At 41.6% G+C, this 24,182-nt stretch overlaps 1 protein-coding gene across 1 annotated transcript in view; it reads right to left on the bottom strand.

Moving 5' to 3' along the window:
- Nucleotides 1-24,182, bottom strand: part of LOC122810159 (AKT interacting protein) — a 379,674-nt gene that overhangs the window by 132,973 nt on the left and 222,519 nt on the right. Inside the window, exons 4-6 of the mRNA XM_044081634.1 lie at nt 6,941-7,005; nt 6,748-6,848; nt 6,599-6,615 (exon numbers count right to left, since the gene is read on the bottom strand). Of these exons, the coding sequence (XP_043937569.1) occupies nt 6,599-6,615; nt 6,748-6,848; nt 6,941-7,005 (183 nt within the window). The remainder of the gene's footprint in view (nt 1-6,598; nt 6,616-6,747; nt 6,849-6,940; nt 7,006-24,182) is intronic.

Genomic DNA, 24,182 nt, shown 5'->3' with positions numbered 1-24,182 from the left:
AAAAATAAACAAAAGCTTTATTCTAGTTGCATTTCCAGCTGATTTCCTAATGAAATAAGGAATAGCTGGGGGGTGGGCAGTTTTACCCAATCTACCACGCTTTTGGAACTGCTCCATAGTTATTACACTGCCAAAGAGGACTAAACTGATTCACTACTTTCTTACCATTAGACTGGCCTCAGTGTTTTATGATTGACCTTTTTTGTGAGGGTGGCCAAGGGCAATCAATAAAATATGGACTTCAATATTAAGTCAAACACTATTCATAGTAAAGTAATTTCTTTGGTACTAGTCAAAGACTGTCTATGATGCAACAGTTACTTCAGGATTTACATATTTAAACCTTGTGAATTTGGTTAAAATTTTACCTGTACTTAACACAAGTTCAAAAAGTAACAATATTCTTATTTTGTCTTTGTACATATATAGTTTTGTATACTAATCTACTGTTGGGCCCATTTTATTGCTGGTAAGATCTGGTGTGTAGTGCGGTGTATTTGTTTACACTGCTGTCATTCCCATTACAAGTGTTTAAAACTGCAATCTGTAAAGCTGTAAAATGTGGTTTCAACAATTTAACAGTATTCGTGTTGTATTGTATAACACTTCAAAATATTATATTAATAGACGTAAAATCAGCTGAGTGGTCACATGATTTATTTAAAATATTTATTTTATCAGATTATAAATTTAGGAGGGGGTCGGTATGTTTCATTCTGATGAAGTCCTTGTAAATTTGGGCTTGAGATAAACATTTAATATTGATCTCCTCTGCATTTTAGTGAAAAGTAGTTGTGATTTTTTTTTTCATTAGTACTATAAAACTTTTACTAAAGATAGTTAAAAACGTGACTGGTTAAACTGCCAGGGAGATTTACTGAAGTAGACAATCCTGGCAGCTACCAAAGTCTTGTACTGGAAACTCTTATGGAGGTATACTTAGTTCTCAAGTGTGGACAAGACTTTTTGGAAATTAATAAATCTTCTGGAAGGCAATTCCAGAGCCCTGACAACCCTTTAGTTACAGTGCTTCACTTACTGATTTGAGAAATGTTTGCTTTTCTAACACCACCACTGCCATATACTGCTTGAAAGTAACCATATTTACTGTTGCAGAATTCTCCATTAATCAATCACCATCACAATTTAGGTTTAATTCCATTTTTTTTTAAAACACAAACTTCTCTATAAATCTAAATGGCTTTTGTTGACTTATCTGCCAGGGTAACCAACACAGTCTAGACCAAGTATTTAAGTATCATCTGATCCCCTTGGAAAAAGGGGACTTTTCTACCATATTACAGACATACTTGTGCCGACTGCTGTCCAACAGTGGTGCAATGACTAACATTACTGCCTCATAATGCTAGATTCTTCAGTCCTGCCCAGTTCCTGGTTGGGATATACTTTTTGTTTCAGGTCAGCACGTTATCCCTGTGTCCATGTGGGTTTTCACTGGCCTCTCCTCTTTCTTTCATATCCAAAGAACGTGATATTAGGTGACCTGGTAATTCTCCAAACTGTAAGCATGGGTTGGGTGTGGGCGGGAGTGCATGTCCTGTAAGAGACCAGCATGCCCTATAGAATTATTTTAGCTACCTTGTGCCCACTGACTGCTGGGACAGGCTCCCGTGACAACTGGGCAAAGCAGGTATTGAAGAAGGAAAATGAAAAACTTGAAAATATGTTACACAACATCTGCCTTTTCATGAACTTCTGTACACACAGCATGGACTCTGAAGGGCTCACAGAACAGTTACTTTAAAAACGGTTTACCAGAAAACAGACAGGGGCGATGAGACTTCTAAAGCTTTTACATAGCTGCATATAAATATTCACATTAAACTCATACAGTTTAGGATTTTCCCATCATGTCGGACGTTACTAGTCCCGCCCCAATGAAGAACACAACTATCTCTCTAGGTAAACTGACATTTCATTTACCTCTCTCACAGCTTCAGTTTTAAGGTCCCTTTAGTAACAGTCTAAGCACAACTGGATGCTTTTCAAAACACAAACAAGAAGATGCACACTTCCTGTACTAAACTGTAGCATATGGTGTAAACGCCTACAAACAGGCTGAAGCCTACCTACAGAGAGAGACCGAAGTGATGAAAAACAATTCCTCTTGCAGCTAGTTTAAATATTTCAGGAAGGCTAGCTTCAGGTCCACAGTCTGCTTCTTGTTTTGAGCATTGTGACAAACATTCTAATACTATATTATGTCGCAAGTGAGGAAATATTTGCAGAAGTAAAAATCTTTCGGTTAGGTGTACAATTCAAGAGCAGAAAAAACAATCCAAAGTGCTTCTTGTGCAGCCACCAATACTTATTCCAAAGTAATTTATAAGAAAGTAGAAATTTTCGGAATTAGAAATTCTCTAGGTTTCATATAGTGGAATAAATAATAAAGCTGAGAAAGTGCAGTATCAATGCAGATTACATGAAGAAGCAGTGATGGTAGAAACACCTTTACCTTTCCAGAAAAGGACACAACAGTAATAAAGTAAGGAAGCGTTTTTACAGAGGATAGGTTTTTCTTAAAGCAGACTTCAGAGAATTTCTCTTGTAAATAGCAAATGCTGAAGAAAAGGCAAGTGGGAACATGCGTTTTGGGACTGTAATGTGCTGGCAGATTTAAAAAATTCCCTACATAGTACTTTAATGTAAATGCTGGGGGAACATCCCTACACAATACTTTAATGTAAATGTTGGGGGAACAAAAGGCTGCAACCAAGGAACATTTTTTTTTTGGAGCAGGGGTACAGGATCAGAACTGCCTACACACCGCAAAGCCTTACTAAGTTTTGACTTTTACTAGAAAACAGAATTCAATATCTAAGCCAATATCGTAAAAAAGAGAAAGGAAATTGAGGGTGAGATTTTTGAAAAAAACATGACAGCAAATTTCATTGAAATAAATGGAATTTGTGGAAACAAAATTATTCTGAAAATAGAATAACATTCAGGTGAAGGAGTGAGGTAGAAGGGAAGGCAAGACTTGGACAATGTATGTAATGGAATGAAAACCGTTAAAAAGGAAATGTATCTGTATACTGCACAGCAATGGCAATGGTTACTGCAACTGGTTTTGTATTAATGTATGCAAGCTTGCATTACCACTTAAACTGGGATAATTTAGAAAGGTAATTATAAAAGGAGCAGTAAGAGAGAGCTCAGAAATCATTGAGAGACTAGAAGAAACTTCCCTCACTTGTTTTTTACATGGGCACAAAGTCCCTCTGCGGCTACAGGAGATTAGGTTACTAAAGCCTTGAGCCAAGAACTGTGAATTTGGTGAGGTGCATTACTCATAAGACTAAAAGTAGTTTACCATACAACAATGGGCAGGCTATTTTTTTAAAAGCTGTGTATGAAAACAAAACAAGTAATGGGTACAGCTACCACAGTTAAGGGAATTAACCGAGGAAATGTGCAAAATAAAATGCAAGTCACAAAAAATAAGAGCTAAATCCAAAATGTACTGCAACAGTAATGGCAGCAAAAAAGCCACAAGGTGGACAGGAAGGATGGTACAACTGAAAACCCATCAAACCTGCAGAAACAAAAACCTCACATTTGCAGAATATGCACTAGAAAGAACTACTCTGCATTGGCAGATACATACAACATGCAACCAAAACAACGTACAGGTTGACAAAACATAAAAACAAGCTGTTTCTGCTGTTATGAAAGCAAAAACTTGACAAAGTTTGAAAATAAGACAAGCTGCAAGCCAGAATGTTGCCAAGAAATGACAAAACAAGATAAATGCCGAATTCAAATTAGATGCAGAATGCTATTTCAAATCATGATACCTACAGAATCCAGAAGCCAGTGCTCCTCAAAGTGGTCATTTAGTCTGTGAGAAGTTAGGAATGGAGACAGGAATTCAAAGCGTGAAAGCAATACGTGAAATTTGTCCCTGCAAACATTCAGAAAAGTCTCTGTAGATGTCAGAGTATTGTACGCAGCCACATCAGTGAAATCATGCAAACTACTCAGATTTACAGACTTAGGAAGTTTGTTAGGGGAATATCACAAAGTACAAATAAGTCCAGATGTCATGCTAGTGATGCATACTTCAAGGAGAGTACTAGCAGGTCTCAGAAGTACAGTGGAGCAGGAACTTAAATGAAAAGTTTGGATACAATTAAGTAATAACCGTAAACACAAGGGGCGACTAATACTGTTACTGTCGTAAAGACATATTTGCATTTGTAATGCTCTAAGACCTGAATAAGAGATTAAAAGAGAACCTTGCATACTGATTTATAACTTAAGTGGTCACAAAAGTGCCAAGCTACAAGTTATTTTCAGTACTAGGATGTGCAGCATGGGGTTTTCGGAGATGCAGGTGGATGAAGAAAACTACAAAATTGTGTACATTTAATTTCCTATTAACAGGCTGCACATATTCCTGAATCTTCCGTTTAGTATTTCAACAGCACTAGAGGTTTTCCAAAGAATTATCACAAAGGTAATTAAAGGCTTGGAAGGTGTGCTAAACATAACTGAGTATGCGTGTGGGCGATGTAGAACTACCATGGCGGGGCTAGCCACCCGGCAGTATAAACCTTGGCTCTAGATTACTACCACTGTTGAAGTGACACCCCAGCCCCATGTGCAAATATGGGAAAAAAAGATTGCAGATGGATGGATATAGCTATAAGTTAAGATGCAAAATTTCAAGTAAGTCAGAAAATATAAAACGAGTGACAAACTACATGGATTATATTGTAAGAGGGGGACTGAAGCTTGAAGCAGAAAAAAAGTTGGAGCAACTGTGAAAATGCAAAAGTCAAAGATATCAACAATCATTCAAGAACTTTAAGAATGGCAGAGCAACTTACTTTGCATTTAAGTCCAAGATAATTAAGCTTCTATGAAAGCTGTTAATACAAGGTTGCATGGAAATGGAGCTATAAATAAAGATAGTTGTGTAAAATCTTACCATAACCATCAATATCCTTCTCTTCTACACTGCAGTATACTTTACATGAGGGATGACTGCTGTAAGCAGTCCCAACATCTAACCAGTATACAAAAGCCTTTTACTAATGCAGGATATGTGGGATGTTGTACATAGGCCTGCAGACAGCATAGGCCATAACAAAGTGACATCCTCACGTCCTATCCTCAGAACTGAATGCTCTAGTAGGAACACCAGCTTAAGGAACAAAAGGAGGAAAACATACATCCACAGAAAAAAACATGAACTGGGGAAAGGTGGGAGGGGCAGAATATTGCAACATAGAAGAGAAGGACATCATATCTATGGTTATGGTAAGATTTTACACAACTATTATATGCCTTCTATTGCTATGTTGAAGAAACCTTTACATGAGGGCGAATACCATAACTCATGGAGAAGGAGGAGGAAGGAGCACAGGCGCTCTCTAGAAAGCCATGAAGAATGGCTCTAGCAAAACAGTTAGTTATGTACTCACCATAACGTTAGATGTATGTAGTCCATCTCGCCTCACATTCTTCACCTGTGGGTTCGGAGCCGAAAGTCGGCTCCGACGCTGCCTATTTACTAGCTCGAAAGTCTTTGATTGGCTGGGCTAAGATGGTATCCCACAATACACTGCTCCACATCCCCAGATCTAGTTTGCTGCCAACAGAAGTATAGTATCCATAGCCCAAACACACACACACACACACACACACACACACACACACACACACACACACACACACACACACACACACACACACACACACACACACACACACACACAACGAGGTCCAACAAATTATCGAAACTCTATGCCAGTTGGCTGCAGCCCCTCTGATTATAGTTTTGATCTCTTCATTCGGACCACCCTTCTCCTTAACCACCCCTCTCAGATACTTGAAGCTGTTTACCTGTTCTGTCTTCCCTTCTACCTCTATTCTCAGCTTCTTCTGATTTCCCCAATTAGCTGCCATTACCACCATCTTATCTGTGCTTAGTTTCATCCAACGTGCCTTCAGTTTTGCATTCTATTCTCCTATCATTTGCTGATGTTCTGGCTCAGAGTCTGCCGGTAATGCCACATCTGCATACAGCAACTTTGTTGATCTGTCTCCTCAAACCCTTTTGCTGTAGTCCATCACCAGTATGAACACCAGTGGGCTCAGAGCTAAACCCTGGTGTACACCCACTCCCACAGGAAACCCCTCTGAGGCCGAATTCTGTTCATACTAGAGTCATTGGGTCCTTGTACATAGCCTGCACCAATTCTACCAATGTTTCTAGGACTTCAAACCACCGCAGGACTGCCCAGATCAGCTTTCTTGGGACCCTGTCATATGCTTTACCCAAGTCTAGGAATGGCCAGTTGGACTCTCCTCATCTCTAGTTTCTTCTCAAATTTCTCACTGCAAACATCAGGTCAATTGTGCTGCATCCTGATCTGAATCCAAACTGCACATCCCCCATCTTGCATGCTACTACTCTGCGTATCCGTTTATCAATCACCCTCTCCAGAAACCATGCAATGTGATAGGAGTCTGATACACTGATGAGTAAACTTAATGAGTCTAAAAATACTGTATCACAAGAGCTGACAAGCTCAGCTTCCTGCTTTTAACAAAGGAAAACTGGGCTTACATAAATTCAGACATTTGCTAAAGTAAAATTAAGCAGAAATCACATGAATAGATGCTTATTACTATCTTACCACACAAATTCAAAGCACTGAGACATCATCCAATATACCACATGAGGAGCTTACAATTTTAAAAGAAAGCATTACTTACAGGGGACTCTCCATCTGGATAGTTATCCGGGATGTAGATTGTAAACTTAAACACACCATCTTGATATAGTCCATGCCTGATAAATATCACTCCAAACCACACTTTAAGAGAAGACAAAGTTGAATTTTATTATGATGCATTTTAATTAAAAATGAATTGCACAACACTACTAAGAAAAATAATAATCCCTTACTTAATGCAGATCTATATGATGGCTGTACATACACCCCAGGTAGCTTTTGCCGTACGACCAATGTACTGAAAAACAAAAATGTGATTTATCAATGTGGTAACTGATGTATTCTAAATCAAGAGATGATCATAAAGATTTAATAGAACCAAATCATATATCAACACCAGCTCTGAAGGACATGAAATAAAGTCAAAATATGTCAGACTTCTAAGAGTGTAGTTACCACCTGTAGACAGGCCAAAGGATAACCATGGAATGGATCTAACCTCCAATATTTACCTGTCCTGTCTAAAGACAATCTGTGCTTGGATAAAAATTAAAAACTCACTTAAAAGAGCTACCTGCTTGAAAAAGTAAGAGCAGATGTTGGGGTAAATCGGACTAAAGTCATGTAAAGGACTTTGTAAGAGAAGCCAGAAGAGAAAGAACAGTGCTGTGTTTAACAGGCTGTTTCAAATATTTCTTTCTTCTAAAGGACTGGGAAAATTTTGAAACAACAAGAGGAGATTACATACGACCTTACAGCAGACCAGACCTAACCAGTTTTCTCTACTGAGAGATCTACAATAATCTGATCCAATAGATCAGCATAGCAGACCTATTCAGAATAACAACATCCATGAACGCCAAAAGAAGCTCCTCAAACTAATGGCTCTGGACTAAACACCTTTGGGGAAAACAGTACTACAGGCTGTAGACTGGACCACAGAAGCTGCCATGTCAAAAAACACATGAGATACATGGGAAAGTACATATGTAAAAGTTACGCTCACCATAACAGATGTTCAAATGATCGCTGCTGCAGTAGCCTAAACTATACGTGTTATATCCTAACAAGAATACAACAGCCTGCCAGCTTCCAAAGCTTCAGGACACCTCCCACATGGCCAAACTGTCAGGCAGCTCTGGGCAGGAAGCCCCTTCAGAGCTTTCTGCCAGGAGAGAGAGCAACACACACAGAGGAAGGATGAGCCCTGAAAGGATAATGCTAGGAACAAAATGAAGTCCACATCCTGGCATAAAAACACTCCAAAAACCAAGGACAGAGGGAGGGAGCAGCTATTACAGCAGTGATCATTTGAACATCTGTTATGGCAAGTTTAGCTTGCACAATTCCACTATGTCAGTCATACTGATCACTGTTGCAGTAACCATAGCTATAAGGCTAGATTAACTTAACTACCTTTGGGAGATGGAAGCCCATGGAGAATTGTTTTAGCAAAGCTCGATTTAGACCGAAAGGAGGAATCAATCTTATAAAGGCTTTGTAAAAGTATGCACAGAGGACCAAGTAGCAGCTTCTAGAATATTTTTAGAATTCAACCCTTTCTAAAAAAACACAGATGAAGCCAAGGGCCTGGTAGAGAATGCCTTGGCCCTGCCTGTAATAGATTTATTATGGTGAGTATAACTCAAAGGTAATGGCCTTAGACAACCATTTGGAAATGGTCTGTGTCACAGACTGTCCTTTCTTACAGTCACAAAAAATGAACTGATCTGAGAATCTGAAAGATTTAGTTCCGTTAAGATAGGTTCATAGGTTGATACTAGGCTATCTGCCCTAGGGCATTTATAAGCCTAGTAAGAATGTGTTTGGCTTTCGCCACCCTTTTACATTACTTGACTGTGTCTCTGTACAGTAGGTCACAGAAGGTAGTCCTTTTAAGGTTGGCTTACTGTACCTCTGTCAAGCAGGGACACAGAAGAGATCCCAGGGGTAAACTTCCGATCTCCCATCCATTCGTCAATATCTCTCTTGAAGAGGGTCAGTGAGGGGCTCTGCCTGACATGGATTGGGATTTTGTTCCAGAGTGAGGAGAGCCTCTGGGATATGAATCTGTCCCTCCAGCATGTCCTATTTATTTCTGTGCTGAGGTTCAAGTCCCTGGAGTGTGTAGCTCTAAGGGATTTGGATTTCCTGAGGTGAAGCATGTCCATTAATTCTGGGTTGGACATGGCTTTATACGTCGGACACAAATCGCCTCTGAGTAGGCGGTACGCAACTGAGTAGAACTGGAGTTTCTTTAGCCGAACTGCATAGGGCATCTGTTTGAGCCCCTTGATCCTCTTGGTGAGATACTTTTGGGGTCTTTCCAGTTGCTGCAGGTGTCAGGTAAGGTACATCCCAAACGGGGCATTGTACTCAATTATGGGCCTGATAAGTGATGAGTAGAGGGGCACAATGACTTCTCTTGATCTTGATGTGAACCCTTTTGTGATCAGGTGGGCTATATAGAAGGTCTTTCTAACCACTTTGGCAACGTGACTGTCAAAGGAGAGATTGCCATCTACTTGGGTCCCCAAGTCCCTAATTACTTCTTCCGTACTTAATGGATTACCACCTACGTGGTAATTTGTGGGCACTTTGTTTTTCCCAAAGGGGATGACTATGCACTTTTTGGCATTTAGCTTTAGGCCATGGCTCTGGCACCAGTTATCAGTCTCTGAGACCCTTTTGGAGGATGCTTGTGTCAGCCAGAGTGTCAATTACGGCACCCAGTTTGCAGTCATCTGCGAACTTGGTCAGCCATAGTCCACCCATGTTAGCCGGTACCTCGGAGAAATATATACCGAACAAGAGGTCCCAGGACTGAGCCTTGTGGGATGCCACTTGTAACTGGTTTAGAGTCTGACATGGCACCTGCTATTCTGACCATGTGGGTTCTATCCTTGAGCCAGTTTGCAACCCATCTTGTGACATAGGGGTTGATATTTAAGCTGGTGAGCTTATTTATGATGCCCGAGTGGGGTATTGTGTCGAAAGTTTTTGCGAGGTCCAGGTAGGCTGTGTGGACTACCTTCCCTTCACCTATGGCTTTGGCAACTGTTTCAAAGAAGTCGACCAGGTTCAAGAGGCAAGATCTGCCCTTAAAGCCGAATTGGGTAGGATCCAGTGTCTGCAGGTTCCCAATGTCTTTGTTTATGATTTCCATGATGATACGCTCCATAGCTTTGCAGACCAGGCTAGTCAGGCTTATAGGGCGATAGTTTCCGGGGTCTGTTGCGGCACCACCTTTGTGGAGTGGGACCACTGTTGCTGTACGCCATTCCTTGGGTACATATCCTGTAGTAAGGCTGAGACTGAACAGTGACTTTATAGGAGGATTTAGTTTTTCTTGGAGCTAGTGTAAGACGCAGCCCGGGACACCGTCTGGTCCCATTGATGTTGTGTTTTTTGCTTTGGAGAGGGCAGCTCTCACCTGTGCATCTGTGATCTCATGAAGGCTACACTCTGTTGGGATAGACATTTGCTCTTTTGGGGGGGAAGGGGGGGGGGACTGCCAGGATGTTGGCAATGTCTGTGGGTTTAGAGTAATTTTTGTCATTTTGCACTAACTCAGAGCATATCTGGGAGTTGCCTCCCAAGTTTCTGACATAACTAAAGAAGGCCTTGTGATTATCTTTAGTGTCTTGTGCAATTTTTCTTTTTTGAAGCTGGCCTTAGATGATTTTATGAGGAATTGTAGTTTCTTGCTAGTACTGATGAGTGACGCCTTCCCTTTTTGGGATTTTACTCTGTCATGTAGTAGCTTTCTCCTTCTGTTGTATAGCTTATTTATGGCCGGGGTCCACCAGACAGGTCTCCTGCCTTTGGAGGAGTGAGTCTTGGTTTTATTTGGGATAGCATGCTCCATGCATTCCTGTAGGTGTCCATAGAATGCTTTTGTAAAGGATTCTGCATTTTGGGCCGTATTTTCTACTGGCCCGGGGGCTTTGAAGGATTCCACCTCAGTTTTGAGAAGTGTGAAGTTTGCTTTTGAGAAGTTCTTCACCATGGTTTCCTTGTCTAGGGGTGGGGATGGAATATGGATGTCCAGTGAGATTTGTTTATGGTCTGATCTTACCAATGAGGGGTATACCTCTGGTGTGGAACATACAGACCCCATGTTGGTGATGACCAGATCCAATACGTTTTCCCTTCTTGTGGGAGTGGTGACCAGTTGTTCCATAGCATTTGAGTTTATAAATTCTAGGAACCGTTGGGCGAGGGTGTTTGGGCTTGAGTAGCTTTCCCAATCCATGTTTGGGTAGTTGAATTCACCCAATTATAATAGTGTTTGGAGAGACCTTCATAATCTCCAGTGTCCTCAGGAAAGCAGAGTGAGGTTCCTGTGTTTGGGAGGGTGGTCTGTAGCAGGCTACAAACTGAAAGGCAGTTTTGCCCACTGCTAGTTGCACATGGATGGTCTCCGATGCTTCGTGCAGTGCCACTAACCTGGAGGTGTGGGCAGCTTTGATAAATATGGATACTCCCCCCTCCTTTTGTGGTTCGGTCTGAGTTTTGGGGCCGGAAAGCATGGTATGAAGTATAACCTGTTAGTGCTGGGGTGCTCTCGGGAGCCTTGAACCAGGTTTCTGTTACTGCACAGATATCGATATTCTCCATACTGAGGAGAGTCTCGAGTGCGTGCATCCTGAGGTTTAGACTTCTGGCGTTGAGCAGCATTACCCTTAGTTTTTTTTTCTTTGCGTTGTCTATGGGGGTGGGTTTGTCTTTTGAACCTTGCCTAAAAAAGGCACTATGGGGGAGGCAAGAGCCTTTGCCAGTATTCGAAAACCCAGGGGTGACAGGTGCAAGCCGTCCCTAGCAAAGCAACGTGGCTTGTCGAGCAGGTCATCCCAGGCTGACAGACACTGGATCCCCTTTGAATGACGCCAATACTTTAGCCAATTGTTAAAAATTTATCATTTTGTCTTTATACTGTGGTATCATTCTTGGTGAGGGTAAGATGCTACTCAAGGTCAGGGTCATACCGGCCTGGGCTACATGATCAAAGAGCTCCTGTACGTCTTTGTTCATGTAGTCCAGGGAGGTACATCTCAGGTCATTCACACCAGCATGGACAATGGAGTCATATTTGTACTTGCTTTGGAGTGACCCGAGTGCTTGTGTTATGTGGCGGATCCTGGCACTAGACAGGCAGCTTACAGTGACCTTTCTCCTTGTTCAGCCTGGTGAGTGGTACGTCAGTGTGTCTGACAATAGAGTCACCTATTACAAGTGTATTAGGTGTGTTTAGCCTTAAGGGCTGTGAATGTGTGGCACACTGACTTTGTGAGCTATGTGGATATTGTTTAGTGGTAGGTGTTGCTTGGATGTCTGCTTTGGAGGTCTCTGCTGCTTAGGCAGATTTTTAGAGCCTCCGAGTATGTTTTTGTGTGTTTATGTGTTTGGTTTGCTGATGCGATAGGTCTATGCGAGACTGGATTTGTGGTGTGTGTGGTTACCTTCTCCTCCTGACAGGCTGTGCCAATACTGGGTTGAGAGAGCTTAGCCTCCAGTTTGGCTATATAGTTGCATCTCTCACATATTTGAGCTTGCTGGGAGGGGGAGAGGGTGGTCTGTATACATAAGGCAGTTGCAACATTGCCTCAAGATTCCCAGATTGACCAGCTGGACTGGAGAGTAAACTCAAAACTGACCTTTGGACATGCCTTAATAACATAGGGAACTACTTATTGACTGATCAGAAAGAACCAATAGGGAGCAAGTGCTTAGGAGTATAAGAGGATGTAGTGCTTTAGTTTGTGTTTACCTAAGAGATTACTTATACGAGCAAGTGCAGGGCTTTAGAATGAAAATAGAGTGCTTAATTAGAGATTTAGAGCAGTTCTAAGGGAAAAAGTGAAGAGCAGACTTTGTGGAGCAGATAGTACTAGAGTTGTCTGTGGACAGCAAGGTATGGCATATCCTCTCTCCCTCATTTTTAGGTTCAGCAAAGAAAATGTGGAGATGGATAGTTTTGCTTAAAGCAAACTCAGATACCACTTCAGGCATAAGAGGAGGATTAGTTCTTCAAAACCTGTCTATGGAAAATAAGGATGCTTCACCATAAAAGCTTGCAACTCAGAAACCCTTCTTACAGAGGTTATTGGCAATCAATAAAACTGTGCTCCAAGTTAAGAACCTCAAGTCAGCCAGATTATCTGGTTCAAATGGAGCAAGTATTCGCTTCGCCAGCACAAAATTAAGATCCTAAGCAAGGCCACTGGTTTTCTTGGGGCCCCTTATGCAAAACTCCTTTCAAGAACATTTTGACAAGAGACTGCATTGAAAGAGGAGGATCCATAAAAAAGTGTGCTAAAATGGCTAATAAATTAACCTCGACAGAAAGAAAAAAGGCCACAGGACAGTAACTTGTGCAAATATTGTAGAGGCAAAAAAACAACTACCCCCAAATAGGTTCTGGTTAAATTATCACCAGCTAGGAAATCTTTTATTTGCTAATCTACAATCTTCTAGTAGCAGGCTTTCTTGTGTCTATTAGTACCTGCTGCACTAACTCAGTAAACCAGTGTCTAAAAGGAATTAGCACCCTATCATCCAGGCAGTCAATTGAAACGGACTGCTGTCAGGGTGTATGGATCCAGTCTGTGAAGAAGCTTGTGGTAATTGCTCCTGGGCCACTTCCAAAAGAAGGGAGAAAGAAAGTACAGTTGTGTAAAATCTTACCATAACTGTAGAGATCTTTCTCTTCAATGCTGCTGTATTCTTTACATTAGGGATTCCCTGTCAAGGGTGGTCCGATGTCTGGCCAGTATGCCAAAGCCTTTAGGTTGCTTTAAGGTACGCCATACATCACACACATGCTTCTCATGTAGTGTAGGGCACAAAGGTGATGTCCGGACATACCATCCTCAGAACTGAGGGCCCCAGTAGGAACACCAGTCCAAGGAACAGATAGGAAATCAGTAAGTCCATTAGAGAAATGGACCAGGGAGCGGAGAAAAGGATTGCATACTGCAACAGTGAAGTGAAGGACAACTACAGTTATGGCAAAATTTTACACAACTGCACAGTCCTTCCATTTCATTGTTGCAGTATTCTTTACAATAGGGAGAGTGCCAAAGCTCAAGAAGAAACTTTGGAGGAAGGAGCAGCAGAGCCCTCTAGGAAGCCATGAAGGATGGCCTACCAAAACCAGCTCTAGCTCTGCAGATTCCATCTAACTTGTATTGCTTGGAAAAACTATGCAGAGAAGTCCAGGTAGCCGTCTCAAGAACAGAGTTAGTATCCAAACCTTTGGGAAAAAGCACCAGAAGAAGCCACAGCTCTAGTAGAATGAGCCTTAACATAAAGGAGGCTCTTACCATGAAATAAAAAAAGAAATGGATTTTGAAATCCAAGAATAAATAGTTTACTTGAATACAGCTAATCCTAAGGACCTAGGATGAAAGGAAAGAAAGAGCTTATCAAATTTCCTAATAGTCTTACCCACATAAAATCCAAGTTATCTATACACATCCGTGTGCAGACCTTCTCACTAGCAGATTGTGGAGAAGGAAAAAAATGGGCAAAAGACTGATTAAGGGCAACTCATTCACCACCATGGGCATAAAAGGACTGGTATGCAAGGACACCCTGCCCTTATGAAACACCAAAAAAAAAAAAAATAAAATTAAAAAAAAAAAGAAAAGCCATAAGGGTTTGAAGCTCGGATACCAGTCTGACAGAAGGGCTTTGTTCAATGTTGCAAGAAAGCTGAAGCTGCAGGCTCAAACGGAGCCAGATTCAATTTTTTCCAAAACTAAATTAAGATCCCAGGGAGGAGGAGGAACAGACTTCCTGGGAGACCCAACATGAAGGGTGCCTTTAGGTTCTATATTTGAGATTTGAAGCCAAGCAATTCCCTAAAGGAACAGATGAGGTATACAACCAGAGATAGCTGATAAATGGGCCTTAACAGAAGAATAGGCCAAACCAGCATTGAACAATTCACACAGATAAGAAAGAGGCAAAGGAACATCTGCAGAAAGTGGATCCAGGTTATGAGAAAGATATCAAACAGAAAACCTCTTCCATTTGGATAAGTAGGATTTCCTAGTATTGGGTTTCCTGTTTTTCTGTGCGAGTAGATCCACCCTGTGGGGTAACCTGTGATGATTGCCCTTGGCTAAATGCAGAAGAGGGAACCAATGCGGTCTCAGGAAAAAGGGAGTCAACAACAAGAGTTTGAGGATCCTGTTCAATTTTGAACAGGACGTTTGGAATGGGGGAAGGGAAAGCGTAAAGAAACATCTCCTAAGGAAAAGATAGGGTGTCCACTTTCCAAACCAGAGGACCTGGGGCTCTGGCACAAAACAGAGGAAGGTGTCTGTTCAGAGGGGAGGCAAAAGGATTTATTTGAGGAGTACCGCATTGGTGGACAATGTCCAGAAACACATCCCTGTGAAGCATTCATTTGTGGGATTGGGTTAAGAACCTGGTCAGTGTGTCTGCCAAACTGTTTTGACCTGAGGGAATGTAAACTGCCTGAAGAGAGTCACTTGATACTGGACAGCAAGATCCCACACTAGGAGTGCCAACTGGCAAAGTAAGATATTGCCCCCCCCCCCCCATACTGTTTACATACCACATCACCATGGTATTGTCTGTAAATCCCTTAAGAGGTCCCGAGGATAAGAGGATGAAAAGCCTGAAGCACTAGAAGAGCTTTCATCTCTGACACTGATATACTCTGTAGAATGACCCCCCCCCCAAGCTTTTAGGGAGCCAAAAGCTGCTCCCCATCCCACAGCTGAAGCATCTGAACAGCTCCTGGGAGGGAAGGGGGGGTGAAAAGGGAGCTCTGGATTTAGAGACAACAGCTGGATCGACCAGTGAAGTTCCTTCTTGCGATAAGGTAGAAGAGAAACAACAAAGTCTAGAGGATATGCACGCTGAAGCCAAATTGACTTCAGAAACCACTGAAACTTTCTCATGTAGACTTTGGCAAGAGGAAGCATTGTGGATGCCACAAACCCCAGAGGTCTCAAATTCCCTGGCTGTTAAACAGGCCACAGAAAGAAGAGCTTGAAAGAAAGAACAGTGTTGGGGGCAGGAATACCAGCATAGGCACAATCTGAATCTTACACCACAGAAAAACATAACCTTGAGAAGGTGTCACAAAAGACTTCTTGAAGTTTATTGTGATCCCTAGGATTTGCATTAGAGAAATGTCAAAGTGAAGATTTTGCAGCAGGATCTCTGGAAAAGGATGCCTGAAAAAGATCGTCCGAGTAAGAAAATACTTGGATCCCCTGAAGCCTGCAAGGATCAAATCACAGCAACAAGGCATTTAGTTAACATTCTTGGGGCAGTAGAAAAGCCAAAGGGCAAAGCAGACATCTGAAATTGCCAAGAAGCAACATAGTAACGTAAAAATTTCCTGAGAAGGGGATGAATTGGGATGTGGAGATAAGCATCCAAAAGATCCAGAGACACCATATAAGCCTGAAGCCGTGTTTAGATGAGTTTTCTGGGTACTACAAACATCCTGGAGTAAAACTCCTCCCCCTTTGGGACACACAGGCACCTCTTTAATAGTAACAAGAGTCAAAAGGTCCTGAAGTACCTCTGGAAAAGAAAGTTGTTCCTAAGAGGGCTGAGGAATACCCATAAAGGTGGAAGGGATATCTAACCCATGAAATACCTCTGGCGAATAATGGACAGGACTCAGGAATCCTGATTAACCTGTATCCAAACAGGAAGGGAGAGAAAGGCAAAGAAAAAGTTACGTAGCTGGGAAGAATTAGTATAGTCAGACAGTACCTGGTTTATCATCTGGAAAGGGAGACTTCTGAGGTACAGAAATCTGAGCAGCCTTAGCAGGAGGTGCCCGCTTGCCACCCTTCTTACCCTTATGGGGTGGGGGGGGGTGAGACAGCTTGCTAACAAAGGTTAGCTTATTGGGGTAGTTTCTCTGAAATTTAGGCAAAGGCGAAAAACATGTTTAAGTTCATATAAAGCCTTGCTCTTATCCTGAAGGGAAACACTGCAGCAGCAGCTTCACTGAGTGTTTATCAAGAGGGGAATCCATCAACTTAGCCTTAATATCAAAAGTTGAAGCCGAAACCAAGAATACCTCTTCATCACTGACTGAAAAGTAGCAGCTCTAGAAGGAACATCTGCTGCATCATAACTACACTTAATGGAAAGACAAGCCACCTGGAAGGAGTCACAGAGTCTGGAAGATCAGAAACAACCTGAGAGGTCTGGCATAGGAGAGCCAACAAATACCTGGACATATGGGTTTGACAATTGGCCTAAAAGCCAAGGTAGCAGAGGTACAAACCTTCTTGCCTAACCTTTCCATGGTCCTGCTATCTCTATCAGGGGCCGTAACTTGGGAAAAGAAAGCAATTGAGAGGGCTTGTCAGAAGCTACAGACATCACAAAGGGGTCAGCAAAAGGACACTTGTACAAAATTTACAGTCCTCAGGCACCCTATAGAATCTACCAGGTGTCTTGGGAGCAGGGGCTGGGAGTCTGCAGCCTTAGAAGGTTTGGAAAATCCACCCAGTAAAGCATCCAAAAGAGGAGGCAGAGCAGAAGGTTTAAGAGAATCCATCTGCAGCAACTTATAACTTCTTATGAACCTCAGACACCCGAACACAATCCCATTAAAGAACTCCAACCTAAAGATGGTGTCCCAAAATAAATTTCTTCAAAGGGAGCATCAGGACTGGTAGATTCCTCTTTCTCTGATCCACAGTCTAAAGAAGGAATACTAGAAAAATCCGAGGAATCCTGTTCCCTGGGACTTTTTAGGAGAGTAGAGGATGGGGGGGGGGGTAACTTCCTGAGGAGGTTTCAATGACATCAAAGCACTAAACACCAGAGTGAAGGCTTGCCATTCACTCTGTGGATCCTTGGGAGCAGGAGTAATAGGTTTAGTCTTTTGCATTTTCTTCAATGGGACTTCTGGTTTATAAGATTTGGAAGGCTCTGACCTAGGACGACATTCAATAATGGTAGTGGGAACCAAGTAATATTTGGGGTACACCCCTAAGCCCCTTAGAAATAACCACCCATGTTTCCCTCGAATGTCCGTAACTCCTCGGACGTGCTTAAAGTTGGATACCCACCAGCCTCCAACCAAGTCACTGCAGAAGAATCTAATGATAAAGCCAGGCGAATCTCCATGCAATTACTTGCCTTGAGAGAGAGAGAGAGAGAGAGAGAGAGACAGAGAGACAGAGAGACAGAGAGACAGAGAGAGAGAGAGAGAGAGAGAGAGAGAGGTCTAGCAGAGGCTGAACAGATGAAAATTCTGGCCTCGGCTTCTTGGCCTTAACTGATGGTTGTTCCTCAGAGTAGAAGTTTCCTCCATCATGTCTTTCATAAGAAGGTTAAGATGCTAGCTTTCAAGATAAAGCACCAAAGAGAGCCTACTATGCAGGGTTTAGGTACAAAAGCCCGACAGATGGAGCAGGATGTATGGTAAAAACAGACACTATTTGTGGCAGTCTTTATGAGGAATCTCTCCCCCACACTTGCATTTACCTTCTTGGATGACAAGAAACCCCACAAGCAACAATAAAAAATGCAAGTAAAAACATAGAACCTCAACGGCACACTCATCCACAACATCTTGGTGAACTAGCAATGGAACGGGTGTTCAGACAGGTGATCTTTGCTGTCAGTCCAAATGCCATCTCTTAAAGTTCTGAAGATATGTCTAGACATCACCTTTATGCCTTATGCTATGCGAGGAGCATACATGTGATATATGGTGTACCTTAAAGCAACCTAAAGGCTTTGGTATACTGGCTGGACATCGGGCTGCTATTGGCAGGAGATCCCTATTGTAAAGAAGAATGCAATAGTGAAATGGAAGGACATCCATGGTTGGTTGAGCCAGAAAATGGTCACCCCAATGACCTTGAGGGACTCCCTCTGAATCTTCACCCTTTCCACCAACATCCAGGGTACTTCTGAAGTGTACAAGAATATTCCTGTCCTGGAACAGAATCTTGCCAGTTGATTCTCCAGACAGGCAAATGGGTCTACTTAAGGAACTCCCAACAGATGATGGATCATATCTTGGAAGACTACCTGAACTCGTTCCCATTTGTGAAGGTCTGCCTTGGTCCTGCTAAGCATGTCTGCCACAATTTTGTTATGACGGAATCTAGGATACCAGTTGAATAGGATTGTGCTGTGAAGCTATATTCCAAGCTAACATGGCTAGTCTGCAAAAGGGGACCAAAGATGGTTCAAAGAGCAGAGTGCCTTTAGGGCAAGCATCTCCTTTATATATTTCTACGCTTGCATCTGTTTTGGTGTCCCATACTCCCTATACTTTTATCCCTCATGAAACTGCTTCCCAAGCAAAGTCTGAAGGGTCTGTGGTGACTACCTGCTTTGGAGCAGGGAGGTAGAAGGGGAGATCTGGCTTTAAGGGAATCTGTTGTCTCAACCAAAAGATTTCTCTTTTGACAAACCCCAGCACTTTGATTTTGAAAAGATAAAGGGTGTTGATGCTGCGACCACAGATATGTCAAGACACCACTATCTTTCTCACGTGGAGTCTCACTAGGGGTATAATGAGACCCACAATCATGAGGTATTCCTTCACGGTGATCCAAGTCTCATTGGAAAACCTTAAAAATAGATCTAAAGATCCATTTTGTTTTCCAGTACAAGAAAATGTCTTTAAATTTCTAGTTGGCATCTCAGGAAAACAATCATGTGTGAAGCAGTCAGGACATTTGAATGTTCTCTTGGAATCCTATCGTGTGCAAGATCGGTCACTCAACAGAGAGATTCCCAATAAAAAAAACTCTGCAAAGATAAGCAAGTCATCCAAATATGGAAAAATGTGGATACCATGTAGCCTGCAAAGAGCCACAACCAGAGCTAGACACTGTGAACACTCTTGGTGCAGTGGAAAGCCCAAAGAGTAAGGCAAAGAACTGATAAGGTAGCGTGTTGTCTGGATCACATTAAGAACATCTGAATTCTGTATGAATAGGGATATGATAAGCATCTCTCAAGTCTAGTGTTGCCAAGAAACTTGAAAGAGGAACAGTAACAGGTTGTGAAGTAACACCATTTTAAAAATGGGCACGATCACAAACAGGTTCAAGAAAGAAAGATCCATAACTGGTCTCCACACTTTTTTTTTTGACACTAGGAACATCTTGAATAAAAAAACATTCCTCACCTGTGAAGGAGGAGCTGGTTCTATCATTCACTGTGACAACATGTGTTGAAGAACCAGTGGAAACAACAGTCTGATCCGAAGGATGAGGAATGACCCACCTATAAACTTAATGATATTCAGAACCCATTTGTCTGAAACAATCTGTTGCCAAAGAGAAAAATCAAGATTCGCACTTTCCTTATGGATCAGTGTGGGAGCAGGGTCAAAAAATCGGTTGAATAGTTGAACTTGTTGGACTGTGTCTTTGGTCTCGGGAGGTAAAGATTTTATTTTGGAACTCCCTTGCCATTTCCTTTCAAATGTCTGTTTTCCAGTACTTTGTTGAGACCGATTATTCTTTTTTTTTTGCCAAAGCTGGATGAGGAGATAGAAATTCCCTTTGAAAATTTGGAAAAAAGCTGAAAATTCTTAAATATTCCCTGGATCAGCTTGCCCCTTTCATCACACTTTATCACCTTTGCAGCAAAGGGGCCAAACACAATCTCGATCCAATGAAGTTAAAATTAAATTTTTATCTGGGAGGTTCTGAGAAATCAACCATGCAAACCTCCTCAAAACAGCACCAGTGGCCATAGCCCTGGAAAAAGAACCAGAGTCACACGCACACTGTAAACGATTAGTGACCTGTGCAATACAAGAAACAGTTACTTAAAGATTTTTCCTCACAAGAAGAAAGTGCAGATAAAACATTCTGCATACTTCCACAATTTCTCAGAAAAAAAAATTTAACATACGAGCTTGACAATTCATAACTCTGAAAATCAAAGTTGCAGAATTATACACTTTTCCCATACCCATCAATAATTTTCATATCCTTATGGGAAAGGGTAGGAAATGAATTAAGTGCTTAGCAGCAGTGGGATCAATTAAAGTTACAGCTGCTGGGGCAGGTGTGGCAACAGTGTAGACAATTTACATCTTATTTGCCTTTTTAGGCAGCTGGGCTGACCATCATAAAATTGCAAGCAGTAATGCACACATCCTGTAAAGCAGAGAGGACAGGAGAAATGGATGTAAGTTCTGGAAAATCCTGGTGTAACAACTCAAAGTACTTTAAGTGACTGAGAAACCTCAGCGTTCGCTCACTGAAAACACTGGCACATTCTAGCAATAGTCTCAAGAGAAAGAAACCCCCACAAGAATCAAAAACTGAACTTTTCTGGAATCTGAATAAGAAATCTGAAGGAAAAACCTGTGCATCCATCCCTGCATCTTCCTGTTCAGAATCTTGAATCTCTAAGTAAAGAGGAATCACACTTACCAGAAATTACAAGGATTGCTGGTCTGAATTAAACCTTGAGCCAGACCCAGTAAACGACTACTATCCAAAGAAAAGTCAGGGGGAGTAGATACATGCTTTGTTTTCTGTTTGACAGGAAAAATGGGGCCAACCATGTTACTAATGACAAGCAGCAGCTCTCAGGAATGGGCACAGCATCCGGACAACAGGGAAACCTTCCCTGTTCCCTCCCCCAGGACTGATCAGAGTGGCTTTCCCTTGCCATTGATGGGACCCAGACAGCTGCAGAGGACTTTGCTAACCTACGGTCCATAGTAGGTGTTACATCAATGGGATCCAGCGTAAAAAAGTGGTCTGAGGTACAAATGTCCACAGCACAGTCACTACATGCAAGCAAGGAAAACTGCTAGCCTGCTGTGTTGGCAAAGACTGTTTGCTTAATGTTTTCTTTTTTGGCTGGAAGGAGGACAGACAGTGGGACCAGTAGTCATTTCCATGGTCAAGATGAAAATGGTGCTTCTTTCCCAGGAAAGAAACAATTGCTGGTAAACACTACTAGTCTGCAAAGGTTACTTTTGTGACAGAACAAATACAGTAACAAAGCACTTAAAATGTTACGCCAGCCCCACAAAAGTAAAAGAAAATCTCCAAACAGAAAACAAACAATTTCAATTACTTTACATCACTTTTACACTGACAGAAAAAAATGAGCACTCCATTTTAAATGTACATTAAAGTCTCAAGTCAGTCCATTAAAACACTGCTAGCTTTAAAATAAAATAACTTTCCTGAAGAGGAAAGTTGTTGTTGTGTCTTTCGGCTTTTCCCGGTTAGGGGTCGCCACAGTGGAACTCCGGTCCGCTAATGATTGGCAGTAGAATTTTGTGTGCCGGGTTGCCAGCCCTGACGCACAACCTTCAACGAAGGTACGCCCATTCACGCACGTCCCCACACAGAAGACGCTTTCGCTGAGAATCGAACAAGACGACGTCTTACTGTGAGGCGACAATGCTAATTGTCCAGCAAACGGAAGCCCAAGACAGCCATCTATCCTCAAAAGCCTCAGAGGAGCATACACTTTGGTGGAAGTACAGTTCTGAAGTGGTCCACCCCAAACTTGTCTTTCAGTCAAGCTCAGCTTGAGCTGCTAACAGTTCGGGCACATGGAAGGTACCCTGAAGCTTTGAAAGCTATCTGGCTGTTAAATCCTTGGCAGGATATAACCCATACAGTTAAGGCTACTGCAGCAGTGATCAACATGATGAATATGGAAGCTTCACTACCATACTTTAATGGCACTGCACTTGTCCAAATCAGGTCAGGACAACAGTGAATAGTCTCAACAGCCATGGAGGTCTGGAAATGACAGGCAGACACAATTAATAGATCAGGCAATCAATGTGGGTAATCTTGTCAAAACCTGTTCATGGCTTAGATTCAAGTCCAAGAAAGTGTTCAAGTGTTGGGCCTTTTGGTACGTATGCTTAGCAAGTGAAATAAACTAACCAGAAATGCAAGTCAGAAGGGAAGGCAACTCAGTGGCCAGACAAACAAATGAGTGAACTTCTTGGGAGTGAAAAGCTCAATGCATAAACATACATCCGCACTCTAAAAACAGCATACTTAACAGGCTGTAAAGAAAACCGCTACAGACCTCCAACTATGCTACCCTTATTTTAATATTCAAACACCAAATAAAATAGACAATGGCGGAACTGTAAGGTCAATATTTTGAAATTCAGTACCTACATAAAAGTTTAGGAATGAAAGGCAGAGCTCTGGTCTCAAAGAGGCCTCCCTTGGTACAAGATAGATTTGTCTATGCCCTTTGATCTACAGGCACAAACAAATACCAAAGGAAAATTTTCTGTATGGTTTTGGTTGGGGAGAGTTCCCCCCCAAAAGTGGGCCTTGTACACTGTAGCAGTAGCGAACGACCTAGACACAGTATCTGCACAATCATATACACTCTTTAAAGCAGGTTTGGATACTTAGTACAACATGGTAACATTTTTAAGAAAAAGCTTTCTTCTGTAGAAGTGTGTTAAATTCCCTCAGACTATCCCAAACAACAAATCATGAACATCCATATCTTAGAATGGAGAAGTCTGAAGGCTAAAGTGGAAGAGAACATTCTCTTAACATAGTTATGCCCAAAATCTAGTCTTGTCACCAGAAAAATAGTTAGTGTTCAGGATCAGCTATAGCCAGTAGGTGAATCAGTAGATACGGCTACCGTATCTGATGTACGGTAAGAATACAGACACACACCATGTACACGTGTGTGGTGTGTGGGTGCATTATATACACTATATATAACATATGTTACACATACATACACAAGTACATTTGTATATGCATATATATATGGGTCTACTTAAAAATAACGAAAGACCACTTACCCAAAAATTAAATCGCCGAGACGAGATGTCAAAAACCTGATTTTAACGAATGACTATATATTCCCGAAACTTTTATCAGGGTAGTATCCAATCTACCAACATTTCACGAAGAAACATAACGGACCATCTCCAACACAACAGGGTGGGGGGGGGGTTATGCCCCCATACCTTCCAATGAGATAGCACTACAATGGGAAAAGAGCAAATTTTCCCATGTTGGCCAACTGGATACTTACCCTAAGAAATGTTTAAGAAAAACATTCATTAAAATCAGATTTCAGATGTCTCGTCTTTGCGATTTCATGTTCAGGTGAGTTGATTTTTGTTAATTTGAAAAAGACACACACACATATATATATATATATATATATATATATATATATATATCTATCTATCTATCTATCTATCTATCTATATCTATCTATATCTATATATATATATATATATATATATATATATATATATATATATATATATATATAAACAAAGAGTTAAAAGGTCACACTGAAAAACTAATGAGAAAAACTAAATGAAAACTCCAGCCAAGCTAGAACTTTCAAAGAGTGACCTCCCAAACCTCCTGTAACAGAGGCCTATGGGATATATGCAAATGACCCTTATGAACATCAGGTGTTTCAGCTATATATGGCCGAATTTCTTTTTAAATTTGG

The sequence above is a fragment of the Protopterus annectens genome, chromosome 8.part1 (assembly GCF_019279795.1).
Source record: "Protopterus annectens isolate FY-2018-M chromosome 8.part1, PAN1.0, whole genome shotgun sequence".
In the NCBI taxonomy this organism is placed as follows: domain Eukaryota; kingdom Metazoa; phylum Chordata; order Ceratodontiformes; family Protopteridae; genus Protopterus; species Protopterus annectens.
Note: the sequence above shows the minus strand (reverse complement) of the source record. Positions and strands in the feature narration are given on the sequence as shown.